This window comes from Phalaenopsis equestris, unplaced genomic scaffold (genome assembly GCF_001263595.1).
Source record: "Phalaenopsis equestris unplaced genomic scaffold, ASM126359v1 Scaffold232585, whole genome shotgun sequence".
In the NCBI taxonomy this organism is placed as follows: Eukaryota; Viridiplantae; Streptophyta; class Magnoliopsida; order Asparagales; family Orchidaceae; genus Phalaenopsis; species Phalaenopsis equestris.
The window spans coordinates 138,131-164,182 of NW_018250549.1; the positions used below are offsets into that span (position 1 = coordinate 138,131).

Genomic DNA, 26,052 nt, shown 5'->3' on the forward strand with positions numbered 1-26,052 from the left:
TTTGGGGTAAGAGATCTTTCAAGTTTGAATTTAGGATCATCCAAACTCTGATTTCAACAAATTTATAGTTTAACTGAGCAACTCGACAATACAAGCTTAATGAAACTGAAAATGATCCACTTCAAGTTCAAATAAGCCAAAATCAAACATTTGAAGTGTTTTAAAGGATTTGGGGCATTAATTGGAGGGTCAAACAAACTCTAAATTTAGTATGCTTATAATTAAATTTGAGCGAGTTGATGAGAGGAACCCAATCAGCCCAAGGCCATCTAATTTTGAAGCCCTTAAGACTTTTAAATGTTGAAAAAATATATTATGATTGAATAAATTCTGGTCATTTGATGAAGTGTTCTGAGAGGTTGGTCAAACTTATTAAATTAATTACCCTTTTTAAAAGCTCAAAATTTGTCCATATTTTTCACATGAAAGGAGAGAGGAGAAGGCAAGAATGAACTGACAATTGAAGCATAAATTATGAAGAGAAGTGTAGGTGAATAATCACTAACCACTATCGACCATCAACAACGATTATTACAACCAATTATATTTATTTTAGCCACCAACTACTACTTTGTAGCCACCAATTACATATGTTGCAGCCCAACTATGGTTGTTGTTGCAAAACTTCTATATGTAGTCATGATTGTCGATTTTTATAATCTCGTCTTCTCTAATTCAAGAGAAGAGTGGACTTCTATACTTTTAATTACATGGTTAATTACTTTGATCAGGATAAACCCAGAGGTTTTTTTTTCCATGGGTGTTATATAAAAAAAATCTAATTATCTTATATATTTCTATTTGTGTGTCCTAGAAAATTATACTGAGCTAAGATTTAATATTTTTTGCAAATGAAAATATTCTATTATGCAACAAGCTCCAAATAATGTCAAACACCCAAATTTCATAATAATTATGGACTAATTGATTTGCTGAAAAAGGGAATGTAGTATAATTGAAATTTATTTTATTTAAATTATTTTACAGTTGTTTGGTTCGATGTAAGAAAATGTAGGAATATATGTTTTTGTTTTTAGTTTGAAGAAAAATAAAATTAATGAAAAACACAGTTAGCGGTGTCGGGTGATAGACAACGACGGCGGTGGTGGAAATGAGGGTTGTAATTTACAATATATTTGAAAATTGCCCAATCTAGTGAATGCCAAATACAAGAAGTTTAAACAACAGAGTCTATTCCAAAAGCTTACATTACATTCCATTCTTATCCAACATTACACTAAAATTTTAAAAATCTCTGCATTCTTTTTAATTTATAAATATACCAAATCCCTCTTTAGTGCAACTCTTAACCACCTCTAAAAAGTTAGCATCTCAAAGAATTCCAAATCCTAAATTACTTTAAATAGTTTTTCTTATATCCTCTCATGTGAAATAAGATTACTCTCATTCATGTTACACTTATGGTTCAAGATTCAAACTTTCTACACCTTTAAGAGTATAATTCTAACAACTCTTAATCACCTCCATAATTTTCATGTTCTGATTTACTTATTACCTCAAGTTATGTTATGTATGCTTCTAGAAAGAGGATCACCTTAACTACTTGTTATATCCATAGCTTTTCTACATCACTTTATCCATTGCCTTGTCCTAATTTCCTTCTGTCACCTCCATAGTTTAAATAAAAGTTGCATCATTTTTAATTTAAATAAAGACTGCTTTGGTTACCATCAATCATCTTCATAACCTTCATGCATCATTTCACCCATCAATAATGAGGAATGTGTCAACCCTTCTCAACTGCCTTTCAACATTATTTTGCTCATCTCCGTTTTATGTCATGTTTGCCTTGCAGAAGAGACCTGTTTTGGCATCAACCTTATTTTGTCGATAATGTCAAAGACTAGACACACTTTCAACTTCAATTAGTATTGACATTTTCTCGAAGTTTAGGAAATGGAAACCATTAACAACTCATACCTATTATTAAGACAAGCAATTTCAGTAGGAGCGAATCTCATAATTTTTATAAAGACATTTCTCATAAAAATGTATGTCATTTTGTCGTATTTTACTTATATGAGAGTTATTGTTTGTAGATTTAGGCTATTGATGCTCCTTTTTTATCATTTCAACCTTGAGAGTGCGTCCATCATAGAATCCCTATGAAATATTTGTCCGAAAAATGATACTGCTCCAATTTTTATCAACCATCTTTAAAAATAAATAGTTCTCTCTCTTTAATACACAAAATATTTATTCTAATTCAAAAGCTGATATTTTGCAGACCCAGGCCAGTAGCCGCACAACCTCTGTAGTTCCATCTCCCTTGAAGCTTATCCATCTGATATTTATTTAAACTGTTTACACTCAGACGACTCGGTTAGTCTCATGCCCTCATTAACTGGAAGTTCAATATTGCCACAAGTTCATCCAAAGTATTGGAAAATGTGGATGTTCATATCATAAAATTTTAAAATTTTATTATATAATTTCGCTAATCCTATTTTTTTAATATTTCTCTTTGTAAGGATAGTCTTTAAATAGAAAGAGTGGAACATATTAAAAATGTGAACTTTTAAAGAGGATTGAAACAAAATAATTAACAACATTATTATTAATAGTTAAATTGAAAAAAAAAGGGTGCAAAGCTTCTGTTGAAACTGGAACCAATTGAAAGGACAAGGGCACAGAGTTTTATCCTCGTTCCTCTATCTCTAGTTAATGACTCTTAATTCTTATAAAACTGTTTGTTTGATCTGATTTTTTTTCTGTCAGAGATGATCTTTGCTTTTCGTTTCCTACCATGGAAGGGACGAAATTTCTGCTGCTCGCGCATTTAGATTTCTCTGCTAATATTTGGGATTATCGGTTTTGATAGCAAGCAATGTTTTATCTTCAATATGTTTTCCATTTCAGTTGTTTCCCTAGCTTTCATTGTTTATGGGTTATTTTTAGTTTATGCACTCTTTTATTGAAATGGACTTCCGCTTGAAACGTGATCAAAATTTATGACCTAGAAACTCTTTATTGATGCATGTTGCTCTACTCTATTTTGCCAAGTTAACCAACAACAAACTGAAGACTTCTCTTTTTTGTTTGCTTTTAAGCAGGTTTTGTTTTAACATATAGATAGACACAAAAAATTTGGCTACTCATACTTTTGCTCATAGTGCTTTATAGGGTAGCTTTTTTGTTAAGGAAATGGGTAGTTCACATTTTCTTTTTTTTGTTAATTTTGAGCAGTCCCATCTTTCTGTTGGTTCGGGATAGTTTCCTATTGTAACCCTTTTATTTTATTGTAATGCAAATGCATATTTCAAGGGAGATGTACTGGAAGTTCTGTGACAAATATCATGATTTTTTATATTGGGGACAGGGTTTTCGATGTGATGATTCTGAGAAAAATGATACTAGAAATTGTAAAGAAATAATCTTATATGTTTGTTTATATGATTCATATGATATTGGATATATCAGTTATAATCATCACAATTTTTTTCAGGAAATCCAAACAAATTTATTGCTCAAAGGCATTACAACTTTTATGATTACCTTTTTATTTTTATTAATAGGATTCATAGTAGTTCCAATGAGATTTTAGAGACCACTTTTTGATGCGATTAAAAGCAAAAGAAATACTTTAAGGAGAGCCCTCTTGACATGTTGATACCGGACTTAACCCGAAAACACTACAAAGTTTTATTGCAAAAAACTTCAAATAATGGAATCACATAAATGTTCTTAAAACAGGAAAACAAAGAACACAAGCACCAACGAGCCCTTAGGGTGAGGGTGGAGGGGTGAATCTAACTGGACAGCGTGAGGATGTAGGTCTGAGGGTTTGCGGCAATAGGGGAGAGTGGCTGGAAGGGGTGCTGGTAGCTGGTGGAGTTGTAGGATGGTGTGTGGCAATAGCTGGGGTGCAGGAATGTCGATTGCAGGTGTTGGAACCTTCGACAGGGATTGGTAGTGGTAATTGGGATGTATGGGAAGCGGGCAACAACAACAGTAGGGTTTGGCAGGACCAGTGACAACGATAGTAGGGTGCGTATGGGAAGCAGGCGACAACAACAACACATAGAGAGAGGGATCGGCGGTCACATCAGCAAGGGGAGGGCGCATGGGTGGAAACAACAAGCAGGGGAGTTCGATGGGGCGAGGGGTTGGTCGAGGTTATCACCATCTTGGAGTAGGATACAACTGAGACGCCACTTGTCCTCAGATATAGCCTTAATAGGGAGAAGAATGCTTAGAGTCAAAAACTTGAAATCAACAACTAAAACCCTAGACAACAACACATTTATAATAGGAGAAATAAGCGAAGGGGGAAAGAGCGGTAGCTCCCGCCCATTAGAAAGCTGACTGGGCCAGCCTCCCTGTTGGATCGACACACCCAGGCTGAACCAGTCAGTTTAGCCAGCACCTAGCCCTGCGCTAGTCTCCCGATTCAGCTAGCACCTAATCCTGTGTTAATATCTCGGGGTCGGGGAAGCTTCGACTTCATTCATCAAAGCTTCTGAGTCCTTGTAGTACAGTGTCAAATCCGCAAAATTGAACTTAGTAGAAATATTATAGTCTCCTGGTAGGTCAACTTGTAAGCACTGTCATTCAGCTTTCGGAGTATCCTGAAAGCTCCATTTGCGCAGGGCTTGAGTTTTCTGAATACTCCCACTAGGAATCTTTCTTTCTTTAACTTGATCCACACTAGATTTTCTTTAGAGTCGTATTTTTCCTCTTCTTATTGGCTTGTGCCTGGTACTTGCAATTCTGCTTAGTGTTCTCTTTTCCAACTTCCTCATGGAGTTTTTGAATCTAGTGCACACGTTCATTCGCATTTTCACTAATCTCTGCCGTCAGTAGGAGCGATACAATTCTAGTAGAGTGAGCGGGTTGCCCTGCACACGATCTCAAGTGGAGTGTGACCTGTGATATGACTTACAGATTTGTTGTACGCAAACTCGGCCTGAGCGAGAATCAAATCCAACTGCTTGATATTTTCTATAAGGAAGCATCTAAATAGATTTCCAAGGCCCCTATTTGTTACCTCTGTCTGACCGTTCGTCTGAGAGTGAGCTGCGGAACTAAGTTGAAGCTTAATGCCTAATTTTTTCCCACAGAGTCTCCCAGAAGTGGCTCAAAAACTTGACATCCTTGTCTGAAGTGATGGTCACAGGCATCTCGTGCAGTCTCATACTTTCCTTGAAATATAAGTTGGTGATATGTGATGCATTCAGTGTTCGATTGCAGGTTATGAAATGCGTCTTCTTCAAGAATCAATCCACGATGACCATGACCATGACAGAATCGTGTTCTGTTATGTCCTTGGAAGTCCCACCATAAAATCCTTGCTAATGTCTACTCAGGGTGTATGCTTCTGACACTGGTAATGGGGTATAATCTCGCATTCTGCCCACAGGATTTTGCCATATGATAATTCCTTCATTATCTGGCGTGTCACTCCACATCTCTCACTAGTTGGGACCAAAATAAATGCTCTCACAAGTACGAGAGTCTTGCCCCTACCAAAATGTCCTATTAGTCCTCCCCTGTGGCCCTCCTGAATGATAGATTTCCACAACAAACAGCAACGGGAAAATTGAATATTATCGCGGAATTCAAAATAGAGAAATACAATCTCACAAACGAAAATAGAAATAGCAACAAGCACGACTCAATAAACTCAAACTATGGTGGATCTTAAGGTGGTGGTGGTAATTGACAAGGGTTTCATCCTCGGCAGAGGTAGCAAAGGGTGGGTGGGGGGCTGGAATTCATGGCAGCAACAATGGTGTGTGTTGGTAAACCTGAGAGGGAGGTTCAAAACTGTAGGAACAACAAATGTGGTTGCTGTCCTGGGCAGTGGTAGCAAGAAATAAGGGGCTGGGCAGCGGGGAAACGGCTGGGATGGGCTGTACTGGATTGCAGCAGCTAGAAAGGAGGACGGATTGAACATTTTAATTTGCACGGGTGACACACTCAACTAAGTCAACTTAACCATGTCAAACACTGTGCATGAAGGACCAAGCTTTCAGAGCTGTGATAATGCTCTTGAAAATTGATGACAGAGAACGTTAGCTGATATAGTCGGTAATAATACTGTTCCTCCCTTCAAATCCTCCTTGTCGATATGGCTTTTGTATGTCTGCTCTTAGTCATTTTAAATCTTTATTTTGTCCTTCTTGACGATAAATTTCACTAGTTTGTTTGTATTCAAGGGTAACCAATTAATTGTCTCCAGCAACATTTCAATTCTCTAAGATAGAGCTCTTTACGGCCCTATGAAGTTGATGCAATGTGAGATTCTTATTTCTAACGATGAGTGCTGATTCATATATTGTGTCGATATAATCATACTTAGTTCATTATTTATGTCATTTGTTCTTTCTTGTCACTTAGTCAATTATTATGCGTGAAATAGTTATTATTTAAGATATTCTCGTCTTTCTTTTTTGGCTTGTAGTTGATTAGAATGTCCACACATTTATAGCTGCTATTAAAATAATAATCCTTTTGATGTAATTCAAACTTGATGGTTGATATTGGAATAATGAAATTTCCTTTTTTAAGTCCCCATTAGGACTCAATTCATCCCTATTGTTACTAAACGTGAGATTCTCTCTCTCTCTACATATCTTTGGACTACCTCCATTCTAGGCATTCATTTATCTCCTACCCTCAATATATTCTTTTTTTTATTCTAGTTCTTCTTCTATATAATATTCCTTCCTTCTTAGTCATAAAGAAATATTTTAGTCCCTCCTCACTCATTGTCATTAGGTGTAGCTTATTTTACTGCCTATGACAATCTGATCTAGACTAATATATTCTATATCTCTCTTAACTATCTAATTTTTCCGTCCCTGCTCACAAAATCTTTACTTTTCATAGCTTTCCTTCAACTTTGGTTATCTTGTGTAAAATGGTACTATGTTAGGCACACAACTCTGTCAAACTAATATCATGGATTTTACATGCCATTTAATCTTAAGAAGGATTAAAGTTTTGCCTTTGTGCCTCAGTAGCTTACAATTGTTCTATTATTCTCATTGAGTTTATAATTTCACTATTTCTAAATACAGAGGATGAACTACCTAGCTCAAACATGAACCATAGAAGTAATAAATTTTATGCTCCAATATTATTTTCAGGGCCCCACGTAGCTATGCATCAGGAACGGGAGACAAATTCTCATGAGAAACGAAAGAGAAAACTGAAGACTCCGGCACAAATTGAGGCACTAGAGAAATTTTATAATGGTACAGCTTCTTTATTTTTCGTGGTAGAATGCATTGGAGAAAATAAAGGGAATATCCTTAAAAAAATGTCTTTAATACTTTTCTTAATTTATAATATTTTTTTCTTTTTCCAGAGCACAAGTACCCTACCGAGGTAATGAAATTGGAATTTTCTGAGAAAATAGGTCTCTCTGAAAAGCAGGTTTCTGGATGGTTTTGCCACAGAAGACTGAAAGACAAGAAGACTTTGCAAGGAGAAATTTGTACAAATGGAAAACAAAATCTCTCCAGTAGTGCTGTACATGATCGCATTAGTGGGGTTAAACAAGAATCTTGTAGTAGTACCAAACAGGTGGATAGAAACCTTGATTTTAAAGAAGTGGAAAGTAAAATGTATTATGGCTATAGACCTTGTTCTGATGTACTTGCATATGAAACCAGCAATAAACATCCTCGTACTGGAATTGATCATGTTGCAGAAGATAGATCTTCAGGTAGTAGTTCAGCATCTCAAGGTAGCTATTTAGAAAGCCATGAGAACCCTTACGTTGTTCAAGCTTCTGGTTACAAACTTTGTAATGATAGTGGCATCTTGATGAGCAACAAAAACAGAGTCATGAAGAGTAATGAAAATATGGGGAAGCCCAGGCATTCATTTATGCGAGTTGAGAATGATACTCCAGCTATTTCTGAACTTAAGTGGAAACTTGGAAGTCATTATCGTGAAGATGGTCCTCTTCTTGGCTTTGAATTTGATCCCATTCCTCCCGGTGCATTTGACTCGCCAACTCGGGATTCAAAATTCGGTAATACTTGAATTTTTTTTTTTTTTTCTGCTGCAGTATTATATTTTACCTTTTTTTAGGTCTTCTCACACTTATTACATCTTTGTCTTCATTAAAGTTTATCCTCGATTTTTTTGAACTCAATCTTTTGATTTTTCATGGCCTTCCAATGTTTCTTCATGGTGCTTATTAAGGAGCCTCTAGTATAAAAGCAAGAAGTCACTGAATGCTTACCAAAGTTATTATTTTTTGTGAGGGTTTTGTCAAGTCACGGAATGCTTACCAAAGTTGGTATTTTTTGTGAGGCTTTTGTTAAATCCATCATATTCCTTTGGAGCTTCATTAATCTTATACTTAGCATAAAGAAATTTACAGTGTTATATATATAATATATTTTAATAATAAATACAAATTGTTCTTTATGCACCTTATTATACCATATTCCTCTATGAATGGTAGAGGAAAACCACATATCTAAATGTTTATATTTTGTCCTTCCATAGGTGATTAATAAGTGCACATCTTCAAAACAATTGGCAACATGCAGCTTCAATTAGGCTCTACCTGTTACCCTTAAACTCTTCCCTTTTCAACTTTGATCTACATGACAGAAATATCATATTAGTTGTTCTAAGATATTTAGGCTTCACTAAGAACTGCTCGCTAGGAACTTTTAAATTTTTGCACAAGAAAAATTCATTCGAGAGGCCTTGTTTTGCTCATGCACTTAGAAGTATATAGATAAGGTCTTTATTTGTAGCATATGATAGTTATGTCCCAATTATAGCATTTACATGCTTTGTATGATCCTGCTAGTGATGCTTGTTAACTCTGAAATTATAGCATTTACATTCTTTTCATGTACCTGCACTGTCTTCCTTCGTTATACTGTTTTCAAACTTTATAAGGTTTCTGCAAACTAATGTCTAAATTATATGTGCTAATGGATATTTTCTTATCCAACTTATTAGCTGATTATTTTTTTATTTTCAGAACCCTATTATGTTGGAGATACTATGCAACAAGAGGCTTCTAGCTTCTATAGGAGTACCAATGAACATAGGGTAATTCCTTACTTTTAATTTCCATTCTCTACAGGTATTTCCCGTGCATTGTGTGCCCCATTCTTTATTATAATTGCAACTTAAGCATGAACATGCTGGGATCTTGTTTGGCTTAGTTTGTTTATCCAGCTATGTAAGAACCAGCTGTAGTTCGTTAATGAGCTTGTTAAAGGAGGAAAACCTGTATATTTTTAGTAAATGTGTTTGTACCTATATAAGCACAAAAAAGACTCCAAAAAAAGGAAACAAATAGAGATCAATATCTCGAATAATTTGACATAAAAGCATATCTCCTAATATGATACTTGTACTGTCACGGACCAGCTCGATAGCTTAGCGTTAACTAAGTCAAGAACTATGATCGGACGATATTATCATTTCCTTTAACTTTTACTAATTTTCATAAATTCCAACTTATAAAAGAGTCACTGAGAAACCACAAAATACACTACATAAAAATGAAATCATCCAAAATGAACTACATAGTTTACACTAAAACATTTCAAACCAACACACAGTAGTATCATTACTCAGAAGTAAACATTATAATAACTACAACCACAACATAATATCTATCAGTAGTAGTCCTTATCTTATAAACTAAATCTCTCCTCTGAGACATCTCAATCTACAATTTCTCCTGAAATAAACAATTAGATTCAGTAGTAAATTTTCTACCATTTTGCAATTATATTCTTATTATGTATTAAATTAATATGCAAATGCTGTGCATGAATGTTCAAAAGATATGCAATTTATTGATAAATTAAACTATAATCATTTATTTTATTAGTTTAATACTTCATATTTCAATTTAAGTATTTACCTTTTTTAATCTTATAAAAGTTATATCAAGATTATCTTCAGACGCGAAAGTATTCTAAAATTTTAACCATAGGTATCTTCAAAATTTGCACCCGAAGGTGCACCTTTACCATTTTTTTTTTTTTTTTAAAAACGGGTATACCCTCCCAGTGACCATTTGAGAGTAATCCTGAATGACTTAATACATTTCATTTCCTTTAATTACTTTCTTTTAAAGTCATTGTACAATCATTTTCCCTTCTAATCATTTTATTTCATTCATTTCAAATATTCTCCTAACTTTTAACATGCATATAATTAGACAATCATGTGTCTGAAGCAATAAGACAAGTCTTTATTTACTAAAAGATCAATTTAATACATATAAAAAAATAATGACTCACCTGAAGCCTGAATGTCTTTGTGTTTTCCTTGAATTCCTCTTTACAATTCCTTAATTAACGCTCGTTGCACATTTAATCACTGATTTACATATATTATATTAATATATAGTTAATAACATCTTAATTAATTAACAAAACATCTTATATAAGTAAAATATCCAACTTCTTACCTTGTTAAAATTTGCTTGGATCGATATTTATTCCAGCAAAACTTTCCACTTATGATATCTGATTTTTATTCATAAAATTTTAATGTTAATATAATAACATATTTAATTATTTTAATTTATACTATTTAAAACATTAAACCCTTACATAACTTATTATTGCAAAGGCTCAACTTCTTCTTCATGCTAAGGCCACTACTTTTCTCTAATCCTTAGCACTGAGTTGATTGAATAAGGCTTCCTTGCTCGTATATCTTACAAACGCAAAGTCGGAAGCAGCCATGTTGGTCGATTTTCCTCCTTCACACACGCCGACACAATACTCGCACACAATGCATATCTTCCTTTCTCCTTCCTTCGATTAGAGTTCGCACAACACACTTTCCCAAGCTCGACATTGGCGTCAAATGCGAAGCTTCTTGGTTTACACTCCACTTTCGCACAGGAGGCGTGTGTAGCTCAACTCCAAGGTACGACATGCTTCTTCCTCTTCCCTAGGCTGCTAGGCTAGGGTTTCCTCCTCGACTTTGCTCATGAGTCTCATTTGCTTCTCCCTCTTCTTCCTTCTCCTTTCTTGCCAGGTCAAGGCATGATTCCTCCTTATTGTCATTCCTTCTCCCTTCTTCATAGACTACCGCTCACTCTCTCAATTTTTTTTGGTTTAAATGGGGACAAACGATACATAAGTTCAATTGTAACGACGTCTATCACACTATCATTTCAGTTATTACTATTACTATTTATTTATTTATTTTATCTTATTTCCTTAAAATTTTAATTAGTGCAATATATCACAAGATAGTTATCTAAGTAATGCATTAACACTCCCTTATATATATACATATATATATATATATATATATATATTATCTGTGTGTGTGTGTGTGTGTGTGTGTTTGCTCTGCTAGGGTTTCGAATGTGATTTCCGTCGCTATTGATTCTGTCGCTTGAAGTACACCCGTCTCTGTTGTAGACATTTCTGCTTTGTCGGCTTCCGTCCTTCTGCGACGCCGACGGTTCGTCTGCGGAGACAACGCGTTTGCAACTGCGCTTTTAATTTCGACGCAGCGTCCAACTGGTCCAGCCGTTCGCGTCTGCGCAGTTTCCCTGCATGACAACTTCGGTTCGCGTTTCTGTTTGACGAGAGGCATTTGCGTCTGCTTGAACCTGAGTCTCGTTCGTCGACAACAGTCGGCATGCTGCATCAGCTGCTCCTGATGTGCTTGTGTGAAGCACTTTAATTGCCTTAGGACTTTCCTACGCTGCCGCCCTCGCTGGTGATAATCCCCCCAAACCCCCCGATGCTACATTGGTTCATAAATGCAGCTTATTTTTCATCTTGTAGATAGTCCGTTGTTCCTGCAGATGTACCATGATTCTATTGCAGGAAATGGAGATTAAAATCTCATAAAAAAATAGAGAAAAAGTCAGGTAAACCAGCACTGTTCTTCTTTGACGCTGAAATTTCAACTCGTGCAGGAAAATACAATTTTTTTCTAGTTGAAAAGTTCTAATTAGGTAGCCCTAAGATGGAGATTATCAGGAACGTTTTTGAAGATTTCAAACTAGTTGGGGCTTGACAGGTGAGTTTTTTCTACGGAAGACATGTTATGATACAGCTGAGCATAGAAGAAGATTACACAAGGATTTTCTTAAAGAAATTCATCACAATCGAGCATCACAATCGAGGGGAAATTCATCACAATCGAGGGAAATCATATGAAATTGCTAAATTTGACCTCTGATTTTGATCCCAGTCAAGAACCGCATTACGTTTATCTGATTCTCATTACCTGAACTCAAGCTTTAATTCTTTGACCTATCTATCTTATATGCAATTGGGACTATCCTTGGAAAATCTTTGTAGGTAGACACATCTACAATTCATTTCTCAATGCTCTCTATTGCAAGGATTTTGATTAAAAGGGATATTACACTACCAGATGTAGAAGAAGTCTGACTTGGCTCTGCTCACAATGGTTATTGACAAAAAATCATTATGGAACAAAAGCCTTACTACTGCAAGCACTGCAAGATGTTTGGACACCCGCAAGAGAAATTTTTCAGATTGCACCCACAGTTGAGAACCAATAGTCAAAAGTAGGAACATACTGTTAGTACACCCCACATGCCTGAACGCGCTCCCAACAAAACTGATGACAGCCAACCTGAGGAGAGAATTACCACAAGACAGGAAATGGTGTCTGCCCCGGAGAACCCTTCTTCTGACCATACTATATGGGATATTATTCAGACCGAAAGTCAGGATAGCCTTGCAGCTCCTATTCAAAATGCATCAGGTGCAGAAGTGACAATTCACACTTCACATACACTGGAAACCTATCATTGTGGCAACGACTGCCTTTTCTTCTACTGCGGTTCTAATATCTAATTAGATCGAGGATCACATGAGTCAGGTCTTCAGATGAAAAATGACAGGTTTACACTTCTCGGCTGAAGAAGAAGGCTGGGGGCGCACTCCAACTTAGAAATTTAATATATGATACTTTGGTTACTCCTGACAATGACACGACACTTCAAAGTTTGTTATCTGGCTCCGCTCCTAAAACTAGAGGAAGAGACATGACTAAATTGACTCGTTTCTAGCTATTTGTTTTCTGCATGTTTTAAATTTTTTGGTATATCTGTATTCTTTTGTTGAGGTAGTACTGTACTTGGTATCGTATGAGTAGGGTTCCTCTATTGGGCCCTCTCATACAATCTTTATGTATCTTTTCTATTTCAATAAAATCAGCCATTGGGTTTATATATATATATATATATTATTCAAGCTTTTATAAGTTTTTAATGAGAAAAAGGTAGGTAGTTTAAAGCTTTAGTAAAGATAGTCGCGTTCTAAATTGAAAATAGGAATATTTTTTTGGGACAACAAAACATTCCAAATGAAGTAATCTACTTCAATATGTTTTAATACATTCATAGAAAATAAAACTATTAGTAATTTATTGGGCAAGATGATTGTTGTAATACAAATGTCATAAGTTGGGTTATGAGAAAATCACTCTTAAAGAGTCCGCAACTCTTTTTTTTTTTGTCCTCATCAAAATGGTTTATAGACTTTATAAAGTTCAGCTTCTCATATTTGGCAGCCCTGACCAACAGTTCTTGGAATGTAGTGATAGAAGTCTTGCATAAGTAGGGTACCATCTTATCATTGATATTGCCCATTAATAATTGGATTATATGCTCCTCTTCTAACTGTTGTTTGTATTTTATGCTTAGGTTACGCCAACGGTGATATATTGTCATGGGCTCACCTTTCTTTTCTTTTTTTCTAGAGCCAGATCAACAATAGATGTCATTGTTTCGAGCTCTGTGAAAATTTTTACAGATTCATCGGGTAACTCTGCATACCATTCAAAAGCAGTTTTTATCAAACTATTAAAGAACTAGCGAAATAATAATGCATATGTGCCACGTGTTGTTGCATGATGCTCTGAACTGGAATGGTTGTTGCTTAGGATTACCATTACCATTGAAAGTATTAAACTTCGGTATTAAATAGCCCTTTGGATGTGAGACTTGATCATATTCGGCTAGAAAATGACGGTCTTTACCCACCAGTTTCTCAATTTATTCTGAGGCTATAACAACCTTGATCTTTTCATCAATAATACTTTCCAACTTAGTTATTACTTCTTCATCATCATTTTGAACAACTTGAGAAGTTGGTTGCAGTAATACGAAAATTGATTCAACTCTTTTTTCAGACAACCCGTACTCTCGATGTTTGAGGTATTGGAGGGTTATTAGGAATTGTTGGATGCTTGATTATTGGCAAGCGGAATAGGAACCATGCCTACTATAGTATTCTTTTACCATATCTTCATCATAATATTTATTTGTGTCATCATCTCATTCATCTTGATGCTAAGTTGAGAAGTTTCTGTCTTTAGCCTTAGGGCCTGTTTGGGGCAGCTTATTGCCTGCGGCGGTATTTTCAAAACGCCGTCGTCCCATTTGGTTGAAGCTTTTACACCGCGGTCCACGAAACTCCATTTTCATTTTGTGAATAACGCGGACCGTGGGATGACCCCTGCAGTCTGCGTTCATTCGCTGATTATTACCATTTACCCTTGCGCGATTCTGGTTCACCTGAACTTGTCTCCTCTGCCCTAGTGAGATCCTCATCTCTCGATCGTTTAGGAAGGCACGACGGAATGGCGGGATACGGAGACCTTCGCCAGCTCACCGAAGCCGTTGCCTACCTTCAAGATGCAATCACAATTAGAACCAGCAAGAAATTAACGATGGAGTGGCGACATACAAAGCTATCTGAACTCCCATTTTTCTCCAACCTCTTTATGTCTTCCTCTCACCGGATCTCCAACTGACAGGCAACGACAGGATCGTGGTAGGATCGCCAGCATACAGAGACCCTCACATCTTCTAACTTCCCATTTCACGCTCGTCATCACAGCATACATAGGCGGTTTATATGCCAGGTGCGCCGGTTGAATGAGAAACGGTCTATTATCATTGTTATGATGGATCGAGTGGAGCAAGATCCATATGGGACATCTCAGCGGGTTTGCTTCCGTGAAGGCAGAGGATGGTGAGGTTTGGTCTTTTACTGTCACAGCTTTAAAAGCATCATCTCCCAGAAAACTCTATTAATGTGAATTATGATGGTTTTGTTGCAGATGTTATTAGAGTTGGCTATGAACATCTCCGGGACATCTCCGGGATGGTGGAACGGGATTTTAGGTGATAGAAAAATTTGGTGCAAATACACCGATCTAAGATTGCTATTGCTTAAGACCAAAATCTTATTTTTGGCGAGATGATAGTCTAGTTATGAGTGTGACGCCATGCTCCCTATCATTTTCTCAAAGGTAAATGGAAGATCACGTTCGTCATATAGACTGCAATGTAGTGAGATATTAATCAGAGTGTCTTATAGAATAGTTCATATGTATGCTATGTTCAATACACGTCAACTTATTTCTTATAGAATCATCATCATTATCCTTGTCCCAATGATGCATGTTGATTGTTACTATCCTAGATTACTAATTAGATCCATTTACAGCATATTGAAGCTACATTTACAAAAGAGAAAAAGGCTAGGTGTGGAAAGGTTTCCACTTCCATAGAAATTAGAATATCATAATTCACTTATCTAGTTTCATCAGTCACTAATGTAAAGTGTTGACCTACTAATCAGATGAGTCTAGAAGCAATTTCTCAACTATCAGATTTGTAGCCGTTAAAGTTCTAGTGTAGACATCAATACTGTGTCTGTTTGAATAGTCTTTTATATATCAAAAGCTGCAAATCAGCTGTTTACAACACACAAATCAAACAGCTAAAAAACTTATCTAAAATAGGGGCAGAATGATTATTTATCCATAATCAGTTGTTTTCCAAACTCACAGACCAAACAGACAGACAGCTTATCCGGATCAGCTACTTATCACTAGCTTATCCAGATAAGCAGCTTATCTGGATAAGCTGGATGAGCTGCAACTGCCCCAAACATACCCTTAATCAAACGTCGCACATATTTTTGTTTTCTAGCTAAAGCAATAATACCAATGAGAACAGACTCTTCATCATCTCCTAGTTATTCTATTAGCTCATTTTCTGATAAAAAACTAACATGCTCTTCTTGTCTTTCCAACTAGGTAGTGGATTGAATTGTCGAATGCTTGCATTGACAAAAGTGAGTACCAGGTTGGTCATTGACATAATCTATTATATAAATCACCTCTACTTTCATCGTCATTGTTATCTTCTTGCACTCTCATTTATGAGTGAAGCTTCCAATGAATGTTAGGTTTAAACTATATGACAAAGATTCCTCAATTATAGAACTTTGATTGAGATTGATTTCTTCCTTAGGAGAAGTTGATTGCCGATGGGATTTCTTGGAAGATTCTCCAAGGTTTTGACCCCCATGACTTCCATCAATTTGAGATTTCTTCTTCACAACCTATTCTTGATATATGACGAATCTTTGGAATCTACCTTAGTTGACAAAATATTTTATTTCAATCAATTGTACTCTTATAATTCACGACTCAAATGGTAGAAAGTTTTTGGGGAACATACGAGCTGTGATTATGACCATAATATAATATTTTCGTTTGGTGGAAACCACTAGGTCAGAGTGCTCTGGTCGTAACCAATATTTGTGGTGTCTTTTGGTGGCAAAATCATGCAGATAACAAACTCGGGTCACATTCTTATTATCTTGCAATTGCTTTGATTGTGAATATATTGATACTCTCGATATATCATTCGTTTTTTGTGAGGAGAGGGGAGCAACTTTTATCAATAGTTTGTTGGGGGGAGGGGAGCAACTTTTATCAATAGCTAATATGGTTCTTGGGGCAGAGTGACGACTCATGATATGACAGGATGTAGAAATAGTTGAGGTTTATATATTTACAGGTGACATTGCTATAATGTGAGGACATTATTATGATGACATTGCTATGATTACATTATTATGAACATGCTTATGGTTACATGCATATGACTATATATGTTTTATTCAGCAGTCATAATTTTTTATGCTACCTATTTCTTTTTCATGTTTTATACGATTCTAACATATTTTGACTTGTGTGTAGATATGTAAAGTTTCATTTGAGTATGCACCTTTCTTATTCGTGTATAAAATTTTATTTTAGCCTTGATTATTTTATTGTACACTTTGTTGCTTCATCTATTTTTTTTTTATTTAGGAAGGGGCAAGGAGCACTGGGCTGAGTAGCCAGGTGTGACTTTTATAGTTTTTACACCTATTGTTTTGAGAGCTTGTACAATCTTTTTTGTATGTATTTTTTTATATTGAATTTAACAACTCTATATAGTTTATATGTTTTGGTGATATAATTTTTCACGCTTTTGAGTATGTATATAAATGAATTATGAAATACAATGTATCACTTATGTTTGTGACAATTTAATTAAACTAATTCATCACACATTTGTTATTTGTTTTGCAAGTCAAGGCAAGTGTTGGTAAGAATTTATTTTTGCTGAATTGTCTGTCTTTGTCACACCTTAACCGACTCCTAAAGTGGAGTCAGTTGGGGTGTAACATCGGGGGCATGGCTTTTGATGCAGCGAACCAGTGAAGAAGAGGAAATCGGTTCTAGTGTGTGGGGTAGGGCAAAGTGAGTTGGATCACATGTGTGATAGGAAGAAAGCGGCGAAGGCATCGCCTCTATCATGTTGAACGACGAGGGAGTAACAACGAAGGTGATGAGGGCTTCGACTATGTTGTGCGGATTTCGAACTGGAGAAAGAGAAAGAATGGAGTTTCAGATGTCCTCACACGCCCAACTATATTGTTCTCTTCATTGTGTCTAAAGAGATGAAAAGACTTGTGTGTGATAGAGAAAGGATGGGTCATACAGCTTCTCTGTCGTGTGCGATTTGGAAGCGAGGAAGTGTAAAGGCTGCGACAATCGAGAGGAAGAACGAAGGTGAGGGCTTAAGAGAATTCGTGTGAACAAGAACAGTGGATACATATGAAGGAACAACAGAGACTTGCGGTTTTATCGTGCACAATGACGAGGGAGAGGGCTTCGGTGTGAAAAGGAGAGAAACTGAGAGGAATTATGATTGCGAAGGATGATCGAGTGAGGGGAACTGTCCAACTAAGAGTGCGTTTGGGGCGGCAGTGTGGTGCTGCACCACATTTTTTTGTTTGTCAAAATTATGTTTTTTTCTGGGTTCTCAAAAAATTGCAGCTAAAAGCTGTGTTTTCCCATCATACCTGCTACCTGTGATGCATGCTAGAAAGCTACGATCTGACTTTTTCAGAAAAAAATAAATTATAATAGCCACCGTAAGTTGCGTGACAATCACAACTTTAACTAATCTGATAGAACTGTATTGAAGCGCTTGACAGAACCCATGTGGATGCACGAGTTTCCAACATTGAAAAGGTCATATACATTGGACAGTGTGGATCACCCACACAAAATGTGATGGTTGTATGTGACTTCAACATGCGTTTTACATTTATGATGACTGGTTAGGAAGACAATGCACATAATAATCTTATTTTTGTTTTTGCGATAAAAAATCAAGACGCGGCTTCCCGCACCCACCTCCAGGTTCGTAAAGATATCAACCACAATCGTTTTTCTTTAGTTTATTACTAATTATGGTATTTGGAACAGGTAAATATTACTAAGTCGATGTTGGATATCTTTTATAAATGGGGTATCTGAAGCCATTTCCAGATATGAATTATCACATTTGTGATTTCGAAAGAACTAGCAGTGTTGCTCGTGGCAGGAAGAAAATGTTTACAAAAGACACTCCTTACGTGGCGTAATTGAAAGAACGTTTCGATTGTGGAAGAAGAAATGAGTCTTACTGTGTGATATGCCGCGTATCAATTTCCAAAATATGTGCAGATTGTAGTGGTCATGATGGCGCTCTACATCTACATTCAACAACATCATTCTCGAGCTGATATAGACTTTAGCATGGCTTACGATGACCACTAACAGGTCCCACCATAAGCTTTTGAATATCATGTAAGAAAAACTATACCACAACCAGAAGTGAAATCACAAGAAGGCTACTCCCAAGATGATGGTGTCGCAGAAATGACTGATTTGAGAGAGCGAATTATAGACACCATTGTTGGATGTTGATTATATGACTCTTGTTTATTTTATAAAGTCTATGTTTATTTTATGTCATTTGTATTATTGATATTTTAGATATTGAAAGTTTTATGTTGTTTGTAATTATTTTTTCTTCCTTTTTTATTCTTTTTCGTACTTTTTTTTTGTGATTTTGTGATGTTCATGATGAAACGTTCGCCTGTGGGTTCTACTGGATGGCCTAGTAGTCACTGCAAGTTAGTCTCAAATGTGAAATCTTGTGAAATCAAGTTCCTCTTTTTTTTCGGTACTGGGGTTTCTGAGATACTTCTGGATGATCTGTTTAGTCAATGTTAGTGTCACATGTGAAATTCTGATAAAAGCAACAAAGTTCCTTTGTTCTTTTTGATGCTTGGATTTTTTAGATACTTCTGGGCGACCTTTTTTTTGGTGATATGCATATATGACATACAAGTTTGGTATTAAATGAGTTAAAGTCAACCAAGAACCTTTATTTTATAAGATTTATTGTCTTCTTGTTATGCACGTTCGATGGGGTTGGTGTACTTAGCTTTTTGAGACCTCGCGCCCGCACAAACCGTAATTGATTACTGTTTTTGTCAATTTATAAAGTGCATGTTTATTTTATGTTCCATTTATTATTGACATTTTAGATATTGTAAGTTTTATGTTGTTTGTAATTGTTTTCTCTATTTTCGATTCCTTTCCGTTTTTTTTTCTTTTTGTGAGTTGTGAGGTCCATAATGAGACTTTCGACCTTATGGGTTCTCCTGGATGGTATGTTAGTCACTGTTGGTTGGTGTCACATGTGATGCATATGTGACACACGAGATTGGTATTAAGTGAGCTACAAACAACCAAGAACCTTTATTTTACAAGGTCTATCGTCTTCTTGTAGTGACAGATTCGTTGGTTGGTATACTGAGTTCTCTGAGATTTCGAGCTTGCAGAAAACTATAATTAATTACTTCTCTTAAGAATTTCAACTTCTATTACGTCTAATGGATAGTCTTTCGAATTATTCAGGAAAGATGAATTTCATGATTTCAGGGATCTCCCGACGAGTGTTCTGCCACCGCGGACTACAAACTTCCCTACTGACGTCACGTCGGGCGGGCACATAGCTATGAGAGAAAGTTCTACAGGTGTCTGCAGTGGGCAGACAATCCTGAGAAGTGTGACTTCTTCCGGTGGACAGACAGTCTGACAGATTTCACTGTCGATAGTGATCAGGGTTGGATGGTATCCTTAGAGGACGACGTAGCTCATGACATACACTGTCTGGATTTTAATATTAATATTATCATATTTTCTTGTTGTAATTTTAATATTTTTTCCCTTTTTTAAGTACACTTAATACTTACTGTTATGTGAGGTGTGTATTATATTTATTTTGCTGTTCTGAAGTGTTTTTTTGCTTCTCAATTATTGATATAATGTTATGCAGTTCTGTTGCAAATAACATTACTGCACAGAAGCAGAATGATTATTTATCCAGAAACAGCTGGAAAAAACAGTCAGCAAATTACCTTGATCAATTGCTTATCAACATCTTATTAATAACTTGTAACTGCCCCAAATAGACCCTAAAATAGAGGCTGGTGTGGAGGGAATTAAAAGCTGACGACTCATAGAATATGTGAAAATTTTGCAATATTGGGAATGGTGAAATCTCGTCATCTATGATTATCATAGCCTCTGAAGTGGAGAAAGCCATGAGAGAAACTTGGCAATAAGAAATTTACCATTCTGTTATCTCAAAATGGTTGAATCAATTGTATAGTGTTGACATTGAAGAAGCTCCCCACTTACCCTGTAGGCTATTGTAGTATTCTTGGATTGGAAGATTATTTGTTATAAAGAAAATAAGTTTGGGTTTTGAGTATATAATATGGATGTATTGCTTTTCTAAAGAATAAGTGGAGCATAGAAACTCTCATATTGCTTTAATCATTTCTTAAGATATGATGGTGGAGCAAATGAAATTTCATTACTTTTAAACATCCATGTAAAAACTATGTAATAATATAGTTTTCATTTAGAGAATTTGGTGGTGTTTCTTCAAGCTTGAGGGGGAATGTTGGATCTAATTTTAACGTCAAAACTGATAAGAAACTGGAAGCCCTTGAGTAAAGAAGATACTTCTTATTTTTAAAATTGATTTCTGTACTAATTATAGAAGTGTTTTGTGTCAGTAAAAGAAAGTTGAGAATCCATGACTTCATGAAGAAGATGATGCGGAGAAGATTGATGTTTGAAGTCATGCCTTGGCGTGGGCAGAAGAGGGCATGGCATGGGTAGAGAGCATCTTGGCATGTAAATAAATTCTATGAGTCGTTGGCTGCTGAAAAAGATGGCCGTGCAAGTTTGGTTTCAATATGCGTGCACCTAAAGAACAATGTAAGCGGAAGCAGGACGGGCATGAAAAGCTTAGTGTTAAAGGTAAAAGTTAAGAGTAGCTTCACTAGTGCTAGAAAGGTGGTGGGTTCCCAGTTTCAGGTAATTCAGCTGGCTGCGTGACGAGTTTGAGTGCACGAGAGTTGTGCTAACGTCACTCGAGGGTGTAAAAGACTAGAGGCATGAGCGACAAGCAAGAAGGGTAGTGTGGATTGCGGGTACGGACTATGTAGTATTAGCAGGGCCGTGTTTGTGGGCAAGTGCAAGTAGTAAACAAATAAAAGAGAGTGATATTCCCATTAATGTGACATAAAAATATCTCTCCTACTATGATTTATATAATTTACAATATGATTACCTACATAATTCATCAACAATACTGTTGCAAAATCATCTTCATTTTTGTTGGTTTATTCTTTTGTCAAACATCAACTAAACATTAGCAATAAGATAAATGCATCGACTATTTTTACTTAACGGTTGTGATTGCATGAAAAATGTTTGTGATTTTTGTTTAACTTCTTTGATCGTCTTTCAATAGTAAAATAAAAATAATAATAATAATGCAATTAAGATTCATATTGAGCTCTTGTGAGTCAAAAGTTCAGCTCGTTTGCTAAACAAGCCGAATATAGTTTTTTTTTTACAATCTCAGTGGGTCGGTGGAGATATTACTTACTAGCTGAACAAAATGCATCTTACTATGCTGTAATAAAGTTGCTGTTAAAATTGGTTAATCTGATGCAATGTAGTATTTACCTGGACAATTAAAGATATTTTACAAGTGCTCTTCTGGTGGCTTACTATGTAAAATTAACAGCACAGAACCAAATTGTGTGTTATTTGAAAGGACCAATCGCCTACTCACTTTTGGTATTAAAAACTTCCAGATAATACTATGAATTAATTTACATGTATTTTTAAGATATAATGTGGATTACTCCTTTCAGTTGCATTTACTACAACTTCATGCCTGTTTTTGTTAAAGTTTGTACCAATTAAGTCTTATGTTGTATTCATTTTTATTTTTATTATTTTGCTGATGTGTTCTATGTTAGACTACAGTGCTGGGGGACTAAGGATGCTTTGTAATATTTTTCACTTATTTCAGATGTATGATAAATACAATAATGTGAAGTCTGGCTGCAAAGCTTATCAAGAACAAAGAAGCTCCAAAAGAGCAAAGCCAGGATTCATTGATTTTAATGAAATCAACAACTTGCAGGCAACACAGAACGCTATCTCCAATCATGTTCAATATCAGGTCAATGCCATGGATGAAACTGAGAAATCTATGAATCATACTTCTTGTTTCAATGTCAGAAATAATTTGAGATGCTTCAAGGAAAAAACAGAGGGGAGATATGATAGTAGAGATGGCCACAATCTCCATCGAAATTTTTGGAACTCCAATCAAAATCATTCCGCGTGTAAACCAGATATGGTTATAAATAAAGTGAGTAAAGTGTGAGAAAATCCTCAATTTATATTCTTTGTCATCTGTTCTGATCTGCCATTGCTGTGCAGACTGCTAGGAAAGTGAACGGTGTAGAACTGTGGCAGCAACAGTGTGCCGTTAAAGTTTTAGAGAAGCCTGCACGTCAGGTACCATTTAAAAGGTGTGTTTTTTTATTTTGATCTTCAATTTATTTTATGATCTATTTTTTATCGTATTTTCCTACCATGATTGATATTTATGAGATTGATCTTAGTCTAAAATGTGCATTATTCAAACTTATGATCAATACTTGGTTTTTCTTGCTACATTATATGAATCTCCCACCATTTTCTAATGCTCACAGGATTTAAGAAGGATTTAACCAATAACCGGACCTAATTGCAAAATGGCAACATTCAATCTTCCCTTCTTCCTCCATTTTGCCCTATATCCTGGATTTAATAAATTTTGTCGGAAGGCAAAATTATGAGATTTACACGAACAGAAGCATAAATCTCATGAATAAATTAAAATGGCACCTGACAAAATATCAGAGATCATTTTGACACTTTTTTTTCTTTCAAGGATAATTTTAAAAAAGGAGCATTTACGTAGATACCACCAAATTCTTTTTAATTTACATATCTAACACCTAAATTTTACCTTTTATATTCATACCAAATCTTTCATATGGCATCAAAATCTACTATTTAAAATTTTACAAAGTGAAATACACCTTTCCATTCATAGGCAAAGTGGCATATATGTAAAAACTGATTTTTAAGTGTTATATATATATATATATTAAAAGGAATGGTCGGAGGCTATTATACGAGCCCTGACCATCCCTCATGCGCCTAAGAATTCGAGTACCACACCCTACACTCAGGGGGAATTGAACCCCTGACTAGAGGAAACTTATAACTGACAAGTAGATCCCGACCAACTGATCTGAGTACGCAGCACACTTAACATTGCAAGGCTTTGCGATGCAGGCATCATTTGGACATGGAATCCAATCTCCAACGAGATGTTTCAGGAGGCACCTCCTCATCCTTGGACTGAGTGAGAAATTATTCACGGGATTCCCAATGAAGCTTTCGGTGACTTCGAAATCCAAGGTGTGTACAGTCAGACGCATCTTACCCCCTTCATGTGCCCCATGGCGCATCAACCAACTAACAATTAACAGAAATATATATATATATATATATATATATATATATATATATGCTGCTTTTGGACAGTTGCAGCCACTGTTGTATAGAGGTTCTCTCTCTCTCTCTCTTTCTCTCTCTGTGTATTTGTGTATGTTGCTTTTATCACATATGTTGATGGATGTTTGGGTGTTTTAGAGTCTTGTAAAGGAGTTTGCAAACCTTTTGGCTCTTGTAAAATGTTTAGGTGCGTCTGAAATTTGCATTGCTGAATATGGCCCTGTATAATTTGTTTGCCAGTACAATTGCAAGGAGGAATCTTCAAGCCAAACAATTAAATAATTATAATTCTTGTATTTTTATTGTTTTTTTAATGCTTGCATTCACATAAACACTTGATAACTTGAAATGAATATTTTAATTTTGAGGCATTTAAATTCTAAGTATTATTTAATATTATTGATAGAATAAATCAAATTTTTTTTTTATATAAACTCTTACAAAACGTATTTCATGAGTTAAATTTATTAGAAAAAAATAGAATCTTAATATTATTTGTTGATAATATAATTTTAAAGGCTATTTTAATATGATTTAAATTTTTAATAATTTTAACTGTATTAATAATTGATGAATAAATAGGGCCTACAAACACCAGTCTTACTCTTGTTAAATCTCTCTTGTTTATTAATCATTAAATCAAATGAAAATAGCATTTTTAAATATTATTATCAATTAATATCAGTTAATAAGAATAAATTGATTTTTAAATAGTTTATTCGTTTTAAATTTACTTGATCTTTTTATGGAAAAACTGTCAACTAATGATTTTTAAACATTTATTAAATCATTATTTAAATGATTATTAATTAATAATTTACTAAGTTAATCTCATAAAACAACTCTTTTGTGAAGATTGAGGACCGCACATAACACTAAATTGATAGAAGGGATGATTACAAAAAATTGAAATAAAAAAAAAATTTAGAGAAACACAACAAATTATAAGTGAAAGTATGTTGAAAAGAGAATCGAGAAACATAGACTGAATGTTGCATACTGATAATCCTTGCGGTTGGTCATCCAAACGGACTTCGTTCAGGGTTAACGAATTCATATCTCAGCTATATCAACAAAACAACAAAGGACCTAAGGGCCTTAGTTGAAGCGAACATCATTTGTATATAGTAGCAATGCCAGTAAACATAAAGCTTTTACATAGCAAATAGATTGATATTCCCAAACTGTAAATATATAGTTCAGTTCTGTGAAAAAAAGTATATCTAGTCGTTTATAACAGAGGGTAATAGTAAGTTTGACGGGCACAAGAAAAATCTACTAAAAAAAAGTAGTCGGAGCATTTTATACAGGCATCCACAGCAGTAAAAATCCGTTATGTTCTCTGCAATGAATTTTAAATTTCTGTAATTGCTAGCACTGCAAAGATTTTTAGCAGTGATTAAATAAGCACTGTCAAAAGAGAAATTTCTTTTAGTATATCCAACAAATTAATTTAAGCAATACAAAATCAGTAAAAGCTTAGAATCTAACGACAAGTTGCAAATATGATCAGTCCCAAATAGTAATATATGAACATCATCATAAGCTCCAACAAAACTATGAAAGCCAACAACGCGAGGAATTAGCCCCATCCTCTTACATATAATAATTATTAAGAGCGTTTTTGTAGTTACTAGACATTTCTTATGTACTTATACATCTAACATTCAGTTGGATATTTACATTTATCACACCTCACCTCACCTCACCCTGGTGTTATAATTCTATGTATGAAAATATGTAGTTCATTTTTTAAGAGATGATGATAATGATATTTTTAGATTTTAAAGTTGTGCATTTACATATGAATGGTTAGATGTTAGATATTAAATACAAAAGAATTATACGGTTGTATGCAATTGCCCGAACCCTCTTTCCAAAGTAGCGACCAAATATTGCTGCCATCGAAGATAACCTCCATCCTATGTTGCTGTTGTCTTTGTTATATATATATATATA

At 35.3% G+C, this 26,052-nt stretch overlaps 1 protein-coding gene across 5 annotated transcripts in view; it reads left to right on the plus strand.

Moving 5' to 3' along the window:
• Positions 1-24,063, plus strand: part of LOC110038343 (homeobox-DDT domain protein RLT1) — a 32,102-nt gene extending 8,039 nt beyond the window's left edge. For 2 of the 5 annotated variants that reach the window (XM_020743148.1, XM_020743147.1), the window contains 7 exons: positions 7,113-7,220; positions 7,334-8,005; positions 8,978-9,048; positions 17,137-17,169; positions 22,550-22,894; positions 22,966-23,057; positions 23,872-24,063. In XM_020743148.1, the coding sequence (XP_020598807.1) occupies positions 7,113-7,220; positions 7,334-8,005; positions 8,978-9,048; positions 17,137-17,169; positions 22,550-22,894; positions 22,966-23,057; positions 23,872-23,941 (1,391 nt within the window). In that variant the 3' untranslated portion in view covers positions 23,942-24,063. Of the gene's footprint in view, positions 1-2,172; positions 2,344-7,112; positions 7,221-7,333; positions 8,006-8,977; positions 9,049-17,136; positions 17,170-22,549; positions 22,895-22,965; positions 23,058-23,240; positions 23,272-23,871 lie in introns of those variants that run through there. The other 3 variants (XM_020743149.1, XM_020743152.1, XM_020743150.1) reach the window with 3 other exon arrangements.
• Positions 24,064-26,052: the final 1,989 nt, after the last annotated feature.